Genomic DNA, 19,800 nt, shown 5'->3' on the forward strand with positions numbered 1-19,800 from the left:
CACAGGGAAAAAACTTCCAGGGCCTATGGTCAAGTCAGGAGACTTCCCTACATATAAATTCTGGAACTGAGGGCCATTTACAATGCCCTAAGTCAGGCAAGACCCCTGCTTCAAAACCAGCCGGTACTGATACAGTCAGACAACATCACGGCAGTCGCCCATGTGACCCGACAGGGCGGCACAAGAAGCAGGATGGCAATGGCAGAAGCCACAAGGATTCTCCGATGGGCGGAAAATCACGTACTAGCACTGTCAGCAGTGTTCATTCCGGGAGTGGACAACTGGGAAGCAGACTTCCTCAGCAGACACGACCTACACCCGGGAGAGTGGGGACTTCATCCAGAAGTCTTCCTGCTGTTGGTAAACCGTTGGGAAAGGCCACAGGTGGACATGATGGCGTCCCGCCTCAACAAAAAGCTAAAGAGATATTGCGCCAGGTCAAGGGACCCTCAGGCGATAGCTGTGGACGCTCTAGTGACACCGTGGGTGTACCAGTCGGTTTATGTGTTCCCTACTCTGCCTCTCATACCAAAGGTACTAAGAATAATAAGATGGCGAGGAGTAAGAACGATACTCGTGGTTCCGGATTGGCCAAGAAGGGCTTGGTACCCGGAACTTCAGGAAATGATATCAGAGGACCCATGGCCTCTGCCGCTCAGACAGGACCTGCTTCAGCAGGGGCCCTGTCTGTTCCATGACTTACCGCGGCTGCGTTTGACGGCATGGCGTTTGAGCGCCGGATCCTGAAGGAAAAGGGTATTCCGGAAGAAGTCATTCCTGCGCTTATTAAAGCCAGGAAAGATGTTATGGCAAAGCATTATCACCGCATGTGGCGGAAATATGTTGCATGGTGCGAGGCCAAAAAGGCCCCAACAGAGGAATTTCCACTAGGTCGATTTCTACATTTCCTGCAAGCAGGAGTGAATATGGGCCTGAGTCTAGGCTCCATTAAAGTACAGATCTCGGCTCTGTCGATTTTCTTTCAAAAAGAATTAGCTTCAGTACCTGAAGTTCAGACATTGTGAAAGGAGTGCTGCATATTCAGCCCCCGTTTGTGCCCCCTGTGGCACCTTGGGATCTCAACGTGGTGTTGAGTTTTTCTTAAAATCACATTGGTTTGAGCCACTAAAAACCGTGGATCTAAAATATCTCACGTGGAAAGTGGTCATGTTATTGGCCTTGGCTTCAGCCAGGCGAGTGTCAGAATTGGTGGCTTTATCATGTAAAAGCCCTTATCTGATTTTCCATATGGATAGCGCAGAATTGAGGACTCGTCCCCAATTTCTTCCTAAGGTGGTGTCAGCGTTTCACCTGAACCAGCCTATTGTGGTGCCGGCGGCTACTAGTGAATTGGAGGACTCCAAGTTGCTAGACGTTGTCAGGGCCCTGAAAATATATGTTTCCAGGACGGCTGGAGTCAGAAACAGTTTATCCTGTATGCACCCAACAAGCTGGGTGCTCCTGCTTCTAAGCAGTCTATTGCTCGCTGGATTTGTAGTACAATTCAGCTTGCACATTCTGTGGCAGGCATACCACAGCCAAAATCTGTAAATGCCCATTCCACAAGGAAGGTGGGCTCATCTTGGGCGGCTGCCCGAGGGGTCTCGGCTTTACAACTTTGCCGAGCAGCTACTTGGTCAGGGGCAAACACGTTTGCAAAATTCTACAAATTTGATACCCTGGCTGAGGAGGACCTGGAGTTCTCTCATTCGGTGCTACAGAGTCATCCGCACTCTCCCGCCCGTTTGGGAGCTTTGGTATAATCCCCATGGTCCTTACGGAGTTCCCAGCATCCACTAGGACGTTAGAGAAAATAAGAATTTACTCACCGGTAATTCTATTTCTCGTAGTCCGTAGTGGATGCTGGGCGCCCATCCCAAGTGCGGATTGTCTGCAATACTTGTAAATAGTTATTGTTAACTAAAGGGTTATTGTTGAGCCATCTGTTGAGAGGCTCAGTTGTTTTCATACTGTCAAACTGGGTATAGTATCACAAGTTGTACGGTGTGATTGGTGTGGCTGGTAAGAGTCTTACCCGGGATTCTAAATCCTTCCTTATTATGTCTGCTTGTCCGGGCACAGTGTCCTAACTGAGGCTTGGAGGAGGGTCATAGTGGGAGGAGCCAGTGCACACCAGGTAGTCATAAATCTTTTTAGAGTGCCCAGCCTCCTTCGGAGCCCGCTATTCCCCATGGTCCTTACGGAGTTCCCAGCATCCACTACGGACTACGAGAAATAGAATTACCGGTGAGTAAATTCTTATTATTAGCAGTCTTCGTTCCGGATGTTAATGACGGAGAAATAGATTTCCTCTACAGACACGCTCTACATCCGGGAGAAATACTCTCGTCATCAAGAAGTTTCACAGAAGTGACAAGTCTTTGAGGAATGCCTCATTTGGGCATATTGACGTCTCGCCTCAAAATGTGATCTCAGGAATATGGTTCCAGGTTGAGGGACATTCAAGCTGTAGCAGTGGACGCCCTTGTGACACCTTGGGTGTTTTTAGTTGGTTTATGTGTTCCATCCGCTTTCATTCTGCTGACGGTGATAAACGTCGGAGGGTCAGAGGTTCCGGCGATCCTCATTGTTCCGCTCTAGCCAAGGAGGGCTTGGTATCCTGTTCTTCAAGATTTATTCATAGAAGATCACGGGCCTCTTCCTCTAAGGGAGGAACTTTTACATCAAGATTGGGGCGTGTATCAGGACTTACCGCGGCTGCGTTTGGCGGCATGGCGGTTGAACGACATATCTTAGTCCGAATGGGTATTCCCAGTGTGGTCATTTCCACCCTTCTTTAGGCTAAAAAAGAAGTATCGACGAAATCTTGCCACCGTTTTTGGCGCAAATATGTGTCTTAGTGTGAATCTGAGAAAGTTCCTGCGGAAGATTTTCAGCTGAGTCGGTCTTTTCCATTCTTTGCAAGCAGGTGTGGATGCAAGCCTAAAGTTTGGCTCCGTTTTAGGGCAGTTTTGGCCTTATAAACTTGTATTGGCTACCTTTCCGGAAGTTCCGACTTTCGGGAAAGGAGTACTACACATCCAATCTCCATTTGTGTCCCATGGGCACAGTGGGATTTTGACGTAGTATTGCGTTTCTGGTGTTTCACTGATTGGAACCTTTACTGAAGGTTGTGTTGAAATTTCTCTCTTGGAGAGTGGTCATGCTTTTGCATTTTGGCCGACCGCAAGGCGATTGTCGGAAGTAGCGGCTTTGTTTCACAAGAGCCCTTGTTCTTTTTCCGAGTGGATAGAATTAGAACTCGGTTAGTGATTCTACAGAATAGGGTCTTCGGTGTTTATCGAAAACCTGCCTTTTTTGATGTCTGTGGTGACTTCAGCATTGGTTGATTCTACGTCATTCGATGTAGTCAGGGTTCTGAAGATTTATGTCACCAATTGGGCTTAGTTTGGGGTAACAGAGACTCTATTTGTCTGGTATGATCCCAGCGTGCTTGGGGCGCCTGCGTCTCTGCACTCTGTTACACGCCGGATATGTGATATGGTTCGGCGTGCTAGTTTATGGCTGGATGGCTGTGACCGAAGTTGGGGGAGACCTATTCTATTAGGTAGATGGGCTCTTCTTGGGCAGATGCCCGAGGTATCTTGGCAGGTTGCCTTTGCCGAGCAGGCTACTTGGTCGGGTTTCAAACACCTTTGCTGAGCTCTACAAGTTTGATACCCTGGCTAATGGGGACCTCATGTTTACTCAATCGGTGCTGCAGAGTCGTCCGCACTCTCCCGCCCGTTCTGGAGCTTTGGTATAGACCCCATGGTCCTTTTGGAGTCCCCAGCATCCTCTAGGACGTAAGAGAAAATAGGATTTTAGTACCTACCGGTAAATCCTTTTCTCCTAGTCCATAGAGGATGCTGGGCTCACGTCCCGGTGCGTACTGTGTCTGCAGGTATTGGTTTTGCTGGCACTTTGTGGTATTATCTTTCAGGCTATTGCTGACGTTGTTCATGCCTTGGCATGTGGTTTCTTATTATTGGTTGGGTTGACACACAGGTTGTGTTACATATTCTCTCAGCATGTGGCTGTATGTTTTTCATATCGTGGACTGGTATTCTGTTGAAGGCCATGTCTTGCGGTATGTTCGTGGTGTGAGCTGGTATAACACTCACTGTGTTTAACTTATAAATTCTTTCCTCGAAATGTCCATCTCTCCTGGGCACAGTTTTCTGACTGGGGTCTGGAGGAGAGGCATAGAGGGAGGAGCCAGTTCACACCCAGTTTAAGTCTTTATAGTGTGCCCAAGCTCCTGCGGATCCGTCTATACCCCATGGTCCTTTTGGAGTCCCCAGCATCCTCTACGGACTAGGAGAAAAGGATTTACCGGTAGGTACTAAAATCCTATTTCTATGACGTCCTAGTGGATGCTGGGTACTCCGTAAGGACCATGGGGAATAGACGGGCTCCGCAGGAGACTGGGCACTCTAAAAGAAAGATTAGGTACTATCTGGTGTGCACTGGCTCCTCCCTCTATGCCCCTCCTCCAGACCTCCGTTAGAATCTGTGCCCGGCTCGAGCTGGTTGCACACTAGGGGCTCTCCTGAGCTTTTAGGAAAGAAAGTATTTGTTAGGTTTTTTATTTTCAGTGAGATCTGCTGGCAACAGACTCACTGCTACGTGGGACTTAGGGAGAGAAGCAAACCTACCTGCTTGCAGCTAGCTTGTGCTTCTAGGCTACTGGACACCATTAGCTCCAGAGGGATCGAACACAGGGCCCGACCTCGATCGTCCGTTCCTGGAGCCGCGCCGCCGTCCCCCTTGCAGAGCCAGAAGACGGAAGAAACCAGAGGAAATCGGCGGCTGAAGACTTCGGTCTTCATTAAGATAGCGCACAGCACTGCAGCTGTGCGCCATTGCTCCCTATGCACACCACACACTCCGGTCACTGATGGGTGCAGGGCGCTGGGGGGGGCGCCCTGGGCAGCAATTAGAGTACCTTACATGGCAAAAAGCACATAATACAGTCTAATAAACTGTATATGTGCATAATCCCCCGCCATAAAAGTATATAAAAATCGGGAAAAGTCCGCCGAGAAGGGGGCGGGGCTATCTCCCTCAGCACACCGGCGCCATTTTCTCTTCACAGCTCCGCTGGAAGACAACTCCCCAGGCTCTCCCCTGTAGTTTCCAGGCTCAAAGGGTAAAAAAGAGAGGGGGGGCACTAAATTTAGGCGCAAACTGAGTATATTAAGCAGCTATAGGGAAAATTCACTTTTGTTAGTGTAAATCCCTGTTTATATAGCGCTGTGGTGTGTGCTGGCATACTCTCTCTCTGTCTCCCCAAAGGACTTTGTGGGGTCCTGTCCTCAGTCAGAGCATTCCGTGTGTGTGTGTGTGTGTGTTTGTGTGCGGTGTGTCGGTACGGCTGTGTCGACATGTTTGATGAGGACGCTTACGTGGAGGCGGAGCAGTTGCCGATAAGTGTGATGTCGCCCCCTGCGGGGCCGACACCTGAGTGGATGGATATGTGGAAGGTATTAACCGACAGTGTCAACTCCTTACATAAAAGGTTCGATGACGCAGCTTTGGGACAGCCGGCATCTCACCCGCGCCTGCCCAGGCATCTCAGAGGCCGTCAGGGGCTCAAAAACGCCCGCTACCTCAGATGGCAGACACAGATGTCGACACGGAGTCTGACTCCAGTGTCGACGAGGATGAGACAAATATACAATCCACTAGGGCCATCCGATGCATGATTACGGCAATGAAAAATGTGTTGCACATTTCTGACATTAATCCGGTTACCACAAAAGAGGGTATTATGTTTGGGGAGAAAAAGCAGCCAGTGACTTTTCCCCCATCTGATGAGTTAAATGAATTGTGTGAAGAAGCGTGGGGTTCCCCAGATAAGAAACTAGTAATTTCTAAGCGGTTACTAATGGCGTACCCTTTCCCGCCAACGGATAGGTTACGCTGGGAGACATCCCCTAAGGTGGACAAGGCGCTCACACGCTTATCAAAAAAGGTGGCACTGCCTTCTCAGGAGACGGCCGCCTTAAAGGAGCCTGCAGATAGAAAGCAGGAGGCTATCCTGAAGTCTGTGTATACACACTCAGGTACTATACTGAGACCTGCTATTGCTTCAGCATGGATGTGTAGTGCTGCAGCAGCGTGGTCTGATTCCCTGTCTGATAACATTGATTCCCTTGACAGGGATACTATATTGCTAACCATAGAGCATATTAAAGACGTAGTCTTATATATGAGAGATGCACCGAGGGACATTTGCCTGCTGGCATCTAGAATCAATGCAATGTCCATTTCTGCCAGGAGAGTATTATGGACTCGGCAGTGGACAGGTGATGCTGATTCTAAAAGGCACATGGAAATTTTGCCTTATAAGGGTGAGGAATTGTTTGGGGACGGTCTTTCGGACCTCGTATCCACAGCAACAGCTGGGAAGTCGACTTTTTTACATCAGGTTCCATCACAGCCTAAGAAAGCACCGTATTATCAAGTACAGTCCTTTCGGCCTCAGAAAGGCAAGCGGGTTAGAGGCGCGTCCTTTCTGCCCAGAGGCAGGGGTAGAGGGAAAAAGCTGCACCATACAGCCAGTTCCCAAGAACAAAAATCCTCCCCTGCTTCCACTAAGTCCACCGCATGACGCTGGGGCTCCACATGTGGAGCCAGGTGCGGTGGGGGCCCGTCTCCGGAACTTCAGCGACCAGTGGGTTCGCTCACAGGTGGATCTCTGGGTTCTACAAGTGGTATCTCAGGGATACAAGCTGGAGTTCGAGACGTCTCCCCCTCGCCGTTACCTCAAATCAGCCTTGCCAGCTACTCCCCATGACAGGGAGGTAGTACTGGCGGCAATTCACAAGCTGTACCTCCAGCAGGTGATAATCAAAGTTCCCCTCCTTCAACAGGGACGGGGTTACTATTCCACAATGTTTGTGGTACCGAAACCAGACGGTTCGGTGAGACCCATTCTAAATTTGAAATCCTTGAACAATTATATAAGGAAGTTCAAGTTCAAAATGGAATCGCTCATGGCGGTTATTGCAAGCCTGGAAGAGGGGGATTACATGGTATCACTGGACATCAAGGATGCTTACCTGCATGTCCCCATTTACCCACCTCACCAGGTGTACCTCCGTTTTGTGGTACAGGACTGCCATTACCAATTCCAGACGTTGCCGTTTGGTCTGTCCACGGCACCGAGGGTATTTACCAAAGTAATGGCCGAAATGATGATACTCCTTCGAAAGAAGTACTTGGACGATCTCCTTATAAAGGCGAGGTCCAGGGAGCAGTTGTTGGTCGGAGTAGCACTATCTCAGGAAGTGCTACAGCAGCACGGCTGGATTCTGAATATCCCAAAGTCGCAGCTGGTTCCTACGACGCGTCTGCTGTTCCTGGGTATGATTCTGGACACAGAACAGAAGAAGGTGTTTCTCCCGGAGGAGAAGGCCAAGGAGTTGTCATCTCTGGTCAGAGACCTCCTAAAACCGCAACAGGTATCGGTGCATCACTGCACGCGAGTCCTGGGAAAGATGGTAGCTTCTTACGAGGCAATTCCATTCGGCAGGTTCCATGCAAGGATCTTTCAGTGGGATCTGTTAGACAAGTGGTCCGGATCGCATCTTCAGATGCATCGGCTGATCACCCTGTCCCCGAGGGCCAGGGTGTCTCTGCTGTGGTGGCTGCAGAGTGCTCATCTTCTCGAGGGCCGCAGATTCGGCATACAGGACTGGGTCCTGGTGACCACGGATGCAAGCCTCCGAGGTTGGGGGGCAGTCACTCAGGGAAGAAACTTCCAAGGACAATGGTCGAGTCAGGAGGCTTCCCTACACATAAATATTCTGGAACTAAGGGCCATTTACAATGCCCTAAGTCAGGCAAAACCCCTGCTTCAAAACCAGCCGGTGCTGATTCAGTCAGACAACATCACGGCGGTCTCCCATGTAAACCGACAGGGCGGCACAAGAAGCAGGATGGCGATGGCAGAAGCCACAAGGATTCTCCGATGGGCGGAAAATCACGTGATAGCACTGTCGGCAGTGTTCATTCCGAGAGTGGACAACTGGAAAGCAGACTTCCTCAGCAGGCACGACCTCCACCCGGGAGAGTGGGGACTTCATCCAGAAGTCTTCCAGCTGATTGTAAATCGTTAGGAAAGGCCACAGGTGGACATGATGGCGTCCCGCCTCAACAAAAAGCTAAAAAGATATTGCGCCAGGTCAAGGGACCCTCAGGCGATCGCTGTGGACGCTCTAGTGACACCGTGGGTGTACCAGTCGGTTTATGTGTTCCCTCCTCTTCCTCTCATACCAAAGGTACTGAGGATAATAAGAAAGAGAGGAGTAAGAACTATACTCATCGTTCCGGATTGGCCAAGAAGGACTTGGTACCCGGAACTACAAGAAATGATCTCAGAGGACCCTTGGCCTCTGCCTTTCAGACAGGACCTGCTACAGCAGGGGCCCTGTCTGTTCCAAGACTTACCGCGGCTGCGTTTGACGGCATGGCGGTTGAACGCCGGATCCTGATGGAAAAGGGCATTCCGGTTGAAGTCATTCCTACGTTGATAAAAGCTAGGAAGGATGTGACAGCAAAACATTATCACCGCATATGGCGAAAATATGTTGCTTGGTGTGAGGCTATGAAGGCCCCAACAGAAGAATTTCAGCTGGGTCGATTTCTGCACTTCCTACAGTCAGGAGTGACTATGGGCCTAAAATTGGGATCCATTAAAGTCCAGTTTTCGGCCCTGTCTATTTTCTTTCAAAAAGAACTGGCTTCACTGCCTGAAGTTCAGACGTTTGTTAAGGGAGTGCTGCATATTCAGCCCCCTTTTGTGCCTCCAGTGGCACCTTGGGATCTCAACGTTGTGTTGGATTTCCTAAAATCACATTGGTTTGAGCCACTTCAGACCGTGGAGTTGAAATATCTCACGTGGAATGTGGTCATGCTTTTGGCCTTGGCTTCGGCTAGGCGTGTGTCAGAATTGGCGGCTTTGTCCTGTAAAAGCCCCTATCTGATCTTCCATATGGACAGGGCAGAATTGAGGACTCGTCCCCAATTTCTCCCTAAGGTGGTATCAGCGTTTCATTTGAACCAACCTATTGTGGTGCCTGCGGCTACTCGGGACTTGGAGGATTCCAAGTTGCTGGACGTAGTCCGGGCCCTGAAAATATATGTTTCCAGGACGGCTAGGGTCAGAAAAACTGACTCGCTGTTTATCCTGCATGCACCCAACAAGCTGGGTGCTCCTGCTTCTAAGCAAACTATTGCTCGCTGGATCTGTAGCACGATTCAGCAGACTCATTCTGCGGCTGGACTGACGCATCCTAAATCAGTAAAAGCCCATTCCACGAGGATGGTGGGCTCTTCTTGGGCGGCTGCCCGAGGGGTCTCGGCTTTACAACTTTGCCGAGCGGCTACCTGGTCGGGATCAAACACGTTTGCAAAATTCTACAAGTTTGATACCCTGGCTGAGGTGGACCTTGAGTTCACTCTTTCGGTGCTGCAGAGTCATCCGCACGCTCCCGCCCGTTTGGGAGCTTTAGTATAATCCCCATGGTCCTTATGGAGTACCCAGCATCCACTAGGACGTCAGAGAAAATAAGAATTTACTCACCGGTAATTCTATTTCTTTTAGTCCGTAGTGGATGCTGGGAGCCCGTCCCAAGTGCGGATTTTCTGCAATACTTGTATATAGTTATTGCTTAACTAAAGGGTTATTGTTATGAGCCATCTGTTCAGTGAGGCTTAGTTGTTATTCATACTGTTAACTGGGTATAGTTATCACGAGTTGTACGGTGTGATTGGTGTGGCTGGTATGAGTCTTACCCTGGATTCCAAATCCTTTCCTTGTAGTGTCAGCTCAGTTTCCCTAACTGAGGTCTGGAGGAGGGGCATAGAGGGAGGAGCCAGTGCACACCAGATAGTACCTAATCTTTCTTTTAGAGTGCCCAGTCTCCTGCGGAGCCCGTCTATTCCCCATGGTCCTTACGGAGTACCCAGCATCCACTACGGACTACGAGAAATAGAATTACCGGTGAGTAAATTCTTATTTTTTGCACCTGGTATAGGACACGTACAAGTACACTCTTATGATAACTTGTAGTATACCAGTTGTGTAAGCTACAATGCAGTGATATGTACTATTTTGCATAGCATGTTTCTTTTAGTATTGTACACACATTTTGTTTTTTACCCTGCATTAGTCCCATAGTGTCTGCTTGAGAGGCAGGTCTGTGTAGAATTTGTAGCTGTGTTAGAGTTCTCTTGAGAACTAAATAACATTTGTGTGGATTGGGAGGATGAGAGTAGTATGTGCACATATGGAAGAATGTTGTGTGTATGTAACCCCAGATTGAGGAGTGTTGTGCGCATGTAATCGGGTGAAGGATGGCATCTTTCCATTTTCTAGCTGCTCCTACCATAACATGCTGCTTAGCTTGCTTAACATGCCTGTGGTTATAACCTACTTGCGCATCCCATGCCTATTCATGTCTGTGGGACATATTAGAAGTTGCTTGTCCTGTCCTTGCTTGGTGCATATATAAGTGTCCCTGGGTTTTCATTTCTCCTTGTTTATGTAAATCTTAGTGCGTCTATTGCAGCTACAAGAAGACTCAAGAGACGCTCTCAAGTGCTGGTCAGAAAACCTCAGCAGCTCTGTCTAATGTGGGCACTGCTATTTCTCGTAGACTGGGGGACATGAGGTAAGATATTTCCTACTCAGCATTAAGGTCTGAGGATACTGTGCAACTCCTGTGTCTCTGTTCAGCAGTTCTTCTCTGTCACATTTATCTAATGGTCAATTCTTGGTATGCCTTATTAGTTCTTAATATTCACTCAACCACGTCCTTCTGTTGCTTATACAGACAAGGGCAAGTCATTCCCCAGTACTTACATTTCTGTCCCTCTCTTCACAGAGCTTGCCTTCTGCTCAGTCTTCCTCTTCTTCCTATCATTCTTCTAACCCCATAACACGAGCCTTGTATGCCTTTTCCTCCCAGCACTAAACCTTTATTTTATCTTCAGAGCTTCTCCCAAAACCTTTTCTCTCCACTTTAGGGTGTATTACGGCCTCCCTACAGACATTTTGTAATATATAAAATAATTGAAAACCAGTGATAAATGTTGGTCTTCTACATTGGAAAGACTGAACATCCCTGGCAGTATGATACACAGGATGCCATTGGCTAGGATGGGAAACCACTGTTCATTGGACATAGCGAAAAAAGTATCTTGTGCTGGCATGTATAGCAAGAGGGCTGCCACGGGTGTAGTATGATTTGCCGGCGGTCGGGGTCCCGGCGACCAGCATACTGGCGCCGGAATCCCGACCACCGGCATACCAACAGCTGGGCGAGCGCAAATGAGCCCCTTGCAGGCTCGCTGCACTCGCCACGCTATCTATTCTCTCTCCAGGGGGGTCGTGGACCCCCAAGAGGGAGAAAAGATGTCGGTATGCCGGCAGTCGGGATTCCGGTGCCGATATGGTGGTCGCTGGGAGCCCAGCCACCGGCAACCTCAAGACCACCCGGCTGCCACATATATATTTTTCAATTGCTAAAGAAGAAAAAGGGGAAAAAATCCCCACAGGGATTTGCTACATGGAAACTTACACCTCTTTCTCTAACGTCCTAGTGGATGCTGGGAACTCCGTAAGGACCATGGGGAATAGCGGGCTCCGAAGGAGGCTGGGCACTCTAGAAAGATCTTAGACTACCTGGTGTGCACTGGCTCCTCCCACTATGACCCTCCTCCAAGCCTCAGTTAGATTTCGTGCCCGGCCGAGGTTGGATGCACACTAGGGGCTCTCCTGAGCTCTTAGAAAGTTATAGTCTTAGAATTTGTTATTTTCAGTGAGACCTGCTGGCAACAGGCTCACTGCAGCGAGGGACTAAGGGGAGAAGAAGCGAACTCGCCTGCTTGCAGCCGGATTGGGCTTCTTAGGCTACTGGACACCATTAGCTCCAAAGGGATCGACCGCAGGCCCAGCCTTGATGTTCGGTCCCGGAGCCGCGCCGCCGTCCCCCAGAGCCAGAAGCAAGAAGATGGTCCGGAAAATCGGCGGCATGAAGACTCAGTCTTCACCAAGGTAGCACACAGCACTGCAGCTGTGCGCCATTGCTCCTCTCACACACTTCATACTTCGGTCACTGAGGGTGCAGGGTGCTGGGGGGGGGCGCCCTGAGGCAGCAATAAAAACACCTTGGCTGGCAAAAATACCTCAATATATAGCCCCAGGGGCTATATATGAGGTAAATACCCCTGCCAGAAGTCCATAAAAAACGGGAGAATAGGCCGCGAAAAAGGGGCGGAGCCTATCTCCTCAGCACACTGGCGCCATTTTCCCTCACAGCTCCGTTGGAGGGAAGCTCCCTGGCTCTCCCCTGCAGTCTACAAGGGTTAAAAAAAGAGAGGGGGGGCACTAAATTTAGGCGCAGTATACATTATATATATATATAAAGCTATAGGGGACATAACTCAGTTAGTCCCTGCAGTATATAGCGCTCTGGTGTGTGCTGGCATACTCTCACTCTGTCCCCCCAAAGGGCTTTTGTGGGTCCTGTCCTCGTTTAGAGCATTCCCTGTGTGTTTGCGGTGTGTCGGTACGGCTGTGTCGACATGTTGAATGAGGAGGCTTATATGGTGACGGAACAGAGGCCGATATATGTGATGTCGCCCCTTGTGGGGCCGACACCAGAGTGGATGGATAGGTAAAAGGTATTAACCGACAGTGTCAACTCCTTACATAAAAGGGTGGATGACGTAACAGCTGTGGGACAGCCGGCTTCTCAGCCCGCGCCTGCCCAGGCGTCTCAAAGGCCATCAGGGGCTCAAACACGCCCGCTCTCTCAGATGGCAGACACAGATGTCGACATGGAGTTTGACTCCAGTGTCGACAAGGTTGAGACATATACAAAATCCACTAGGAACAGCCGTGACTTGGTCCCGGCAATAAAAAATGTGTTATATATTTTTGACATTAACCCAAGCACCTTTGAAAATGGGTTTTTAGGTTTGGGGAGAAAAAACAGGCAGTGTTTTGTTCCCCCATCAGATGAATAAATGAAATGTGTGAAAAGCGTGGGTTCCCCCGTTAAGAAACTGGTAATTTATAAAAAGTTACTGATGGCGTACCCTTTCCCGCCAGGAGGATAAGTTACGCTGGGAGGTATCCCCTAGGGTGGATAAGGCGCTCACACGGTTGTCAAAAAAAAAAAGGGTGGCACTGCCGTTTTAGGAACGGCCACTTTGAAGGTACCTGTTGATAAAAAGCATGAGGCTATCCTGAAGTCTGTATTTACACACTCAGGTACTAGACTAAAAACTGCAGATCGTGCTGCTGCAGCGTGGTCGGTGACCCTGTTAAGCATACTAGTTTGCTAATATGAGAACATATTAAAGACGTCGTCTTATATATGAGGGATGCACAGAGGGATATTTTGCCGGCTGGCATCCAAAATGAATGTAATGTCCATTCTGTCAGGAGGGTATTAGAGACCTGTCACTGGACAGGTGATGCTGACTTAAAAAGCGCATACAGATTCTGCCTTATAAGGGTGAGGAATTATTTGGGGGTGGTCTCTGGGACCTCGTATCCACAGCAATGTGCTGGGAAGAAATATTTTTACCTCAGGTTTCCTCACAGAAAAAGGTACAGTCCTGTCGGCTTCAGAAAAGCAAGCGGGTCAAATGGCGCTTCCTTTCTGTACAGAGACAAGGGAAGAGGGAAAAAGCTGCACCAGCAGCCTGTTCCCAGAATCAAAATTCTTCCCCCGCTTCCTGTGAGTCCACAGCATGACGCGGGTGCTCCACAGGTGTAGCCAGGTATGGTGGGGGGCCGTCTCAAAAAATTTCAGCAATTAGTGGGCTCGCTCACAGGTGATCCCTGTTTTCTTTCAAGTAGTATTTCAGGGGTATAAGCTGGAATTAGAGATGTCTCCCCCCAGCCGTTTCCTTAAATATGCCTTGCTGACAACTCCCTCAGGCAGGGAGGCTGTGCTAGAGGCAATTAATAAGCGGTATTCCCAGCAGGTAATACTCAAGGTGCCCCTACTTCAACAAGGACGGGGTTACTATTCCACACGGTTTGGGGTACCGAAACCGCATAGTTCGGTGTGACCCTTCTTATATTTAAAATCCTTGAACACATACATAAAAAAATTCAAGTTCAAGATGGAATCGCTCAGGGCGGTTATTACAAGCCTGGACGAGGGGGATTACATGGTATCCCGGGGCATCAAGGATGCTTACCTGCATGTCCCCATTTACTATCCTCGCCAGGAGTACCTCAGATTTGTGGTACAGTATTACCATTACCAAATCCAGACACTGCCGTTTAGACTGTACATGACACCGAGGGTGTTTTATCAAGGTAATGGCCGAAATGATGATACTCCTTCGAAAAAAGGGAGTTTTAATTATCTCGCACTTGGACAATCTCTTTATAAGGGCGAGGTCCAAGGAGCAGGTGGTAGTAGGGGTAGCACTATTTTGGAAAGTGCTACAACAGCACGGTTGGATTCTAAACAGTCCAAAGTCACAGCTGGTTCCTATGACACGTCTACTGTTCCTGGGGATGGTTCTGGACATAAACCAGAAATAGTTTTCTCCGGGAGGAGAAAGCCAAGGAGTTGTCATCTCGAGTCAGAGACCTCCTGAAGCCATAACAGGTAGCGGTGCATCATGGCACGCGAGTCCTGGGAAAAATGGTAGCTTCCTACGAAGCAATCTCATTAGGCAGGTTCCATACAAGAACTTTTCAGAGGGACCTGTTGGACAAGTGGTCCGGACCGCATCTTACGATGCATAGGCTGATAACCCTGTCTCCAAGGACCAGGGTATCTCTACTGTGGTGGCTGCAGAGTGCCCATCTTCAAGAGGGCCGCAGGTTCGGCATACAGGACTAGGTCCTAGTGACCATGAATGCCAGCCTTTGAGGCTGGGGGGGCAGTCACACAGGGAAGAAACTTCCAGGGACTTTGGTCAAGTCAGGTGGATTTCCCTACACATAAACATTCTGGACCTGAGGGCCATTTACAATGCCCTGAGGCCGGCAAGGCCTCTGCTTCAAAACCAGCCGGTACTGATCCAATCAGACAACATCACGGCAGTCGCCCATGTAAACCAACAGGGCGGCACAAGAAGCAGGATGGCGATGGCAGAAGCCACAAGGATTCTCCGATAGGCGGAAAATCATGTGTTAGCACTGTCAGCAGTGTTCATTCCCGGAGTGGACAACTGGGAAGCAGATCTTCTCAACAGACACGACCTCCACCCGGGAGAGTGGGGACTTCCTCCAGAAGTCTTCCAAAGGATTTTACACCATTGGGAAAGGCCACAGGTGGACATGATGGCGTCCCGCCTCAACAAAAGCTATAAAAGATATTGCGCCAGGTCAAGGGACCCTCAGGCGATAGCTGTGGACGCTCTGGTAACACCGGGGGTGTACCAGTCGTTTTATATGTTCTCCCCTCTGCCTCTCATACCAAAGGTACTGAGAATAATAAGAAGGCGAGGAGTAAGAACGATACTCGTGGTTCCGGGCTGGCCAAGAAGAGATTGGTACCCAGAACTTCAAGAAATTATATCAGAGGACCCATGGCCTCTGCCACTCAGACAGGACCTGCGGCAGCAGGGGCCCTGTCTGTTCCAAGACTTACCGCGGCTGCGTTGGACGGCATAGCGGTTGAACGCCGGATCCTGAAGGAAAAGGGCATTCCGGAGGAAGTCATTCCTACGCTTACTAAAGCCAGGAAAGAGGTTACAGCAAATCATTATCACCGCATATGGCGGAAATATGTTGCATGGTGTGAGGCCGAAAGGGCCCCAACAGAGGAATTTCAACTAGGTCGATTTCTGCATTTCCTGCAAGCAGGAGTGACTATGGGCCTTAAATTAGGTTCCATTAAGGTACAGATCTCGGCTCTGTCGATTTTCTTTCAAAAAGAACTAGCTTCAGTACATGAAGTTCAGACATGTATAAAAGGAGTGCTGCATATTCAGCCCCCGTTTGTGCCTCCTGTGGCACCTTGGGACCACTAAAGACCGTGGATCTGTAATATCTCACTTGGAAAGTGGTCATGTTATTGGCCTTGGTTTCGGCCAGGCGAGTATCAGAATTGGCGGCTTTATCATGTAAAAGCCCTTATCTGATTTTCCATATGGATAGGGCAGAATTGAGGACTCGTCCCCAGTTTCTCCCTAAGGTGGTGTCAGCGTTTCACCTGAACCAGCCTATTGTGGTGCCTGCGGCTACTAGGGACTTGGAGGACTCCAAGTTGTTAGACGTGGTCAGGGCCCTGAAAATATATGTTTCCAGAACGGCTGGAGTCAGAAAATCTGACTCGCTGTTTATCATATATGCACCCAACAAGCTAGGTGCTTCTGCTTCTGCGCAGACTATTGCTCGTTGGATTTGTAGTACAATTCAGCTTGCACATTCTGTGGCAGGCCTGCCACAGCCAAAATCTGTCAATGCCCATTCCACAAGGAAGGTGGGCTCATCTTGGGCGGCTGCCCGAGGGGTCTCGGCTTCACAACTTGCCGAGCTGCTACTTGGTCAGGGGCAAACACGTTTGCAAAATTCTATAAATTTGATACCCTGGCTAAGGAGGACCTGGAGTTCTCTCATTCGGTGTTGCAGAGTCATCCGCACTCTCCCGCCCGTTTGGGAGCTTTGGTATAATCCCCATGGTCCTTACGGAGTTCCCAGCATCCACTAGGACGTTAGAGAAAATAAGAATTTACTCACCGATAATTCTATTTCTCGTAGTCCGTAGTGGATGCTGGGCGCCCATCCCAAGTGCGGTTTATCTGCAATACTTGTACATAGTTATTGTTTACTAAATCGGGTTGTTGTTGAGCCATCTGTTGAGAGGCTCTATTGTTTCATACTGTTAACTGTGTTTCATATCACGAGTTGTACGGTGTGATTGGTGTGGCTGGTATGAGTCTTACCCGGGATTCAAAATCCTTCCTTATTGTGTACGCTCGTCCGGGCACGGTACCTAACTGAGGCTTGGAGGAGGGTCATAGTGGGAGGAGCCAGTGCACACCAGGTAGTCCTAAATCTTTCTAGAGTGCCCAGCCTCCTTCGGAGCCCGCTATTCCCCATGGTCCTTACGGAGTTCCCAGCATCCACTACGGACTACGAGTAATAGAATTATCGGTGAGTAAATTCTTATTTTTCCACCTGTGTACCGGGTCCGATCCAGGATGTTTAACCCAGCTACAACCCGTGTCGGCCCTGCCGTTTCCACTGCACTTCGACACGGGTTATTCCCGGGTCGGATCTGTTTCCACTTAACCCGGGTAAGCTCTGTACTCGTTACTCGGGTCTGAAAACACGGTTAATGACCGTTTCCACTGCACAATTACCCGGGTAATTACCGTGTTCAATCCAGGTAGGTACGCGGGTAGGATTCCAGGGTCACTCAACCAGTGTTGAGCCGTTTCCACTTACTAAAAACCCGCGTTGATGCGTGCAAGAACGCTGGTAAATTTAGCTAGTGGCAAAGGGGTATAAGAATAACATATAGCAACAAATATGGATGGGGTGGAGGTAAATGGCAGAGAAAGCTAAATTAGTAAGTACTGATTAAAAGGTGTGCGTAGGCAGGTTACAATCTCAGTGGTTACAAACACTTAGGTATGGTGATAACCACCTCACCCCATTACCCTTCTTAGTGATTACAGCCTCTCGCAAATGGCAACCCTGACCTCTGCGCACTGTTATGTCATCACACCAGCACAAACTTTTTTCCACCATTCTGTTACTCTCCACGTCTCATTGTATGTGAAAATAGAGGCATGTCTGCTTTGATAATGTTAATGGTAAATATAGCTGTGCAGATGGCTGTCAGTTGAGCCTGAGGCTTTGGCTCCACTAGGTGGCACATCTCCTCGCTCATAAACAGCAGCAACCTCTAATAATGCTCTTATTGTATAGTAGCCATCATTTTTTAAATCGCTAAATATTTCATTTTTAGAAGCAGAAGCTTAATTATGTAATTATTTTGATTTTGCTGCCATCTTTAGTGTTTCTGGTGTATTTGGTTATATTGCACCTTAACTTATTTGTAACTATATTTACTTAAATTATTCCAAATACCGCTGTATATATGTTTGACACACAAACACATGCACATATGCATATATGGATGTGTCCTCGTACACCTAGCCTCAGTTTGGCATACAGCAAGAGATGCCCAAGCACCACTGAGCAGCTCCGAGAGGTGTAGCGTATAATGTTTTTCTTTAAATGTTGCATCACAGGCGCAGTGTAAAAGCTGCTGACAGTGTAGCATGGACGCTGGACTGTGACATTTAACTGCACAGGAATTGGGTTCACGCACGTGTGGGGGAAGAAAGCGCGGTCGCTGCATCGCAGCACTTTGTATGCAGATTCAGACTCATGCGCACAAACAAATGTAACACCTGAGTTTGATCAGTGCAATCTAGCAAAATAGTTATGTTGCTTCCAGTTTTATTTATGCAAGTAAGACGTGCATTTTGCGCAAGACTCCTGGGTTTGTTTGGCTTAGCTGAAGCCACAGATGACCAACAGAATGCCATTTTCAGAGGAGGGGGTTCCTAGATAAAATATGAATATCTGTGAAATGGTGGCCATATTCTAATTAAATAGTCTGTTTTTATATAATTTAGCAGGCTGTATTGAAAACTTGTGCAATGATGATAGACCTACTTTAAATATACCTGTGTGCATTGTTTTAACTTATCATGCATCTCTTCCATTGGTGACACACCAGTCACTATATGACTGCAGCAGCAATTCTTCCTCTGGAGGTACTTGGAGGGTAAGACTCCACGTTGGGTTGATGATCAGATTTGGTGATGCAATTTTTTTATTTATGTTTTGGGATCAGCTGCTTATGGAAGGCAAGTGTGGCGTCACACTTTGTTACAGTCACAGCAAATTCCAAGCTGCTATGAGTAGGATGGAGTTTAACCCAAAATATTTCCCATAAACCTTTCATATCTATGCTGGTGATGATGGTGGATGCACCTAGAAAGCATGTGCATTACTGCTCTCATTGGAACTTCAGTTGAATGAATGGAAGAAGTACATTCCCAGATTGGAAAAGCAGTGCACTCTGTCATCAACACTCATGGAAATAGATCTAGTTTTCTCTTTCATCCATCTGGGGGACGCTGCGCACTTACTAATGGGTTAGAGGTGTGTGGTTGTGGAGTTTGGCACAGAACTATTAAAAACCTGACTCCTCCCCCTCTAACCCCTCCCATCTCCTTCCTGTCTAGCCAGCACCTCAGTTTTAGTTTTGTGCCTGAGGAGTACAGGCACAGATTTCTTCAGTGTAGATTTTAGTTAGTTTTCTGTTTATTTTGATTTTACTTATGTGTGCTTAGTCCCTGTTTACGGGAGACAAGTATACTAGGAGTGGGGTTAGTTAGTTATGTGTCTCCCACTCTCCAGAGCCTCTAAGAAGCCACTATACTTTTAGTCACTGGGGCTTACTTGATGCAGGATGGATTTCCTAGGAGGCACTGTACTGGTAAGACAGCCACAACCTGCCTGGGCATTGTTGGGCTGTTATTGCATGTATTGTATTTATAATTGTATTTATTATTGTGCAGCGCTGGTGTATGCGGACCCTCCCCCTACTCAGAGCAGACGGAGCGGTTCAGTCCCGCCTCCGCCGGTCGTTTCACGGAAGCCGCGTCTTGTCAGACAGCCGCTGTAGTAATTTCACTGGGGCTTTTACGGAGGTCAGTTGCGGGGGGGAGGCGGTAACCGCGGCGGGACGCAAGAGGATGATGTGTTCGCGCCCTGTTCTCCCGCCC

General features: G+C 48.6%; 1 protein-coding gene across 21 annotated transcripts in view; it reads left to right on the forward strand.

Annotated features, from left to right (window-relative positions):
* Window positions 1–19,800, forward strand: part of TPD52L2 (TPD52 like 2) — a 115,569-nt gene that overhangs the window by 65,498 nt on the left and 30,271 nt on the right. For 14 of the 21 annotated variants that reach the window (XM_063959183.1, XM_063959184.1, XM_063959185.1 and 11 more), the window contains one exon: window positions 10,581–10,682. In XM_063959183.1, the coding sequence (XP_063815253.1) occupies window positions 10,581–10,682 (102 nt within the window). Of the gene's footprint in view, window positions 1–10,566; window positions 10,687–19,800 lie in introns of those variants that run through there. The other 7 variants (XR_010243710.1, XR_010243711.1, XR_010243709.1 and 4 more) reach the window with 2 other exon arrangements.

Source organism: Pseudophryne corroboree, chromosome 3 (genome assembly GCF_028390025.1).
Source record: "Pseudophryne corroboree isolate aPseCor3 chromosome 3, aPseCor3.hap2, whole genome shotgun sequence".
Classification (NCBI taxonomy): Eukaryota; Metazoa; Chordata; class Amphibia; order Anura; family Myobatrachidae; genus Pseudophryne; species Pseudophryne corroboree.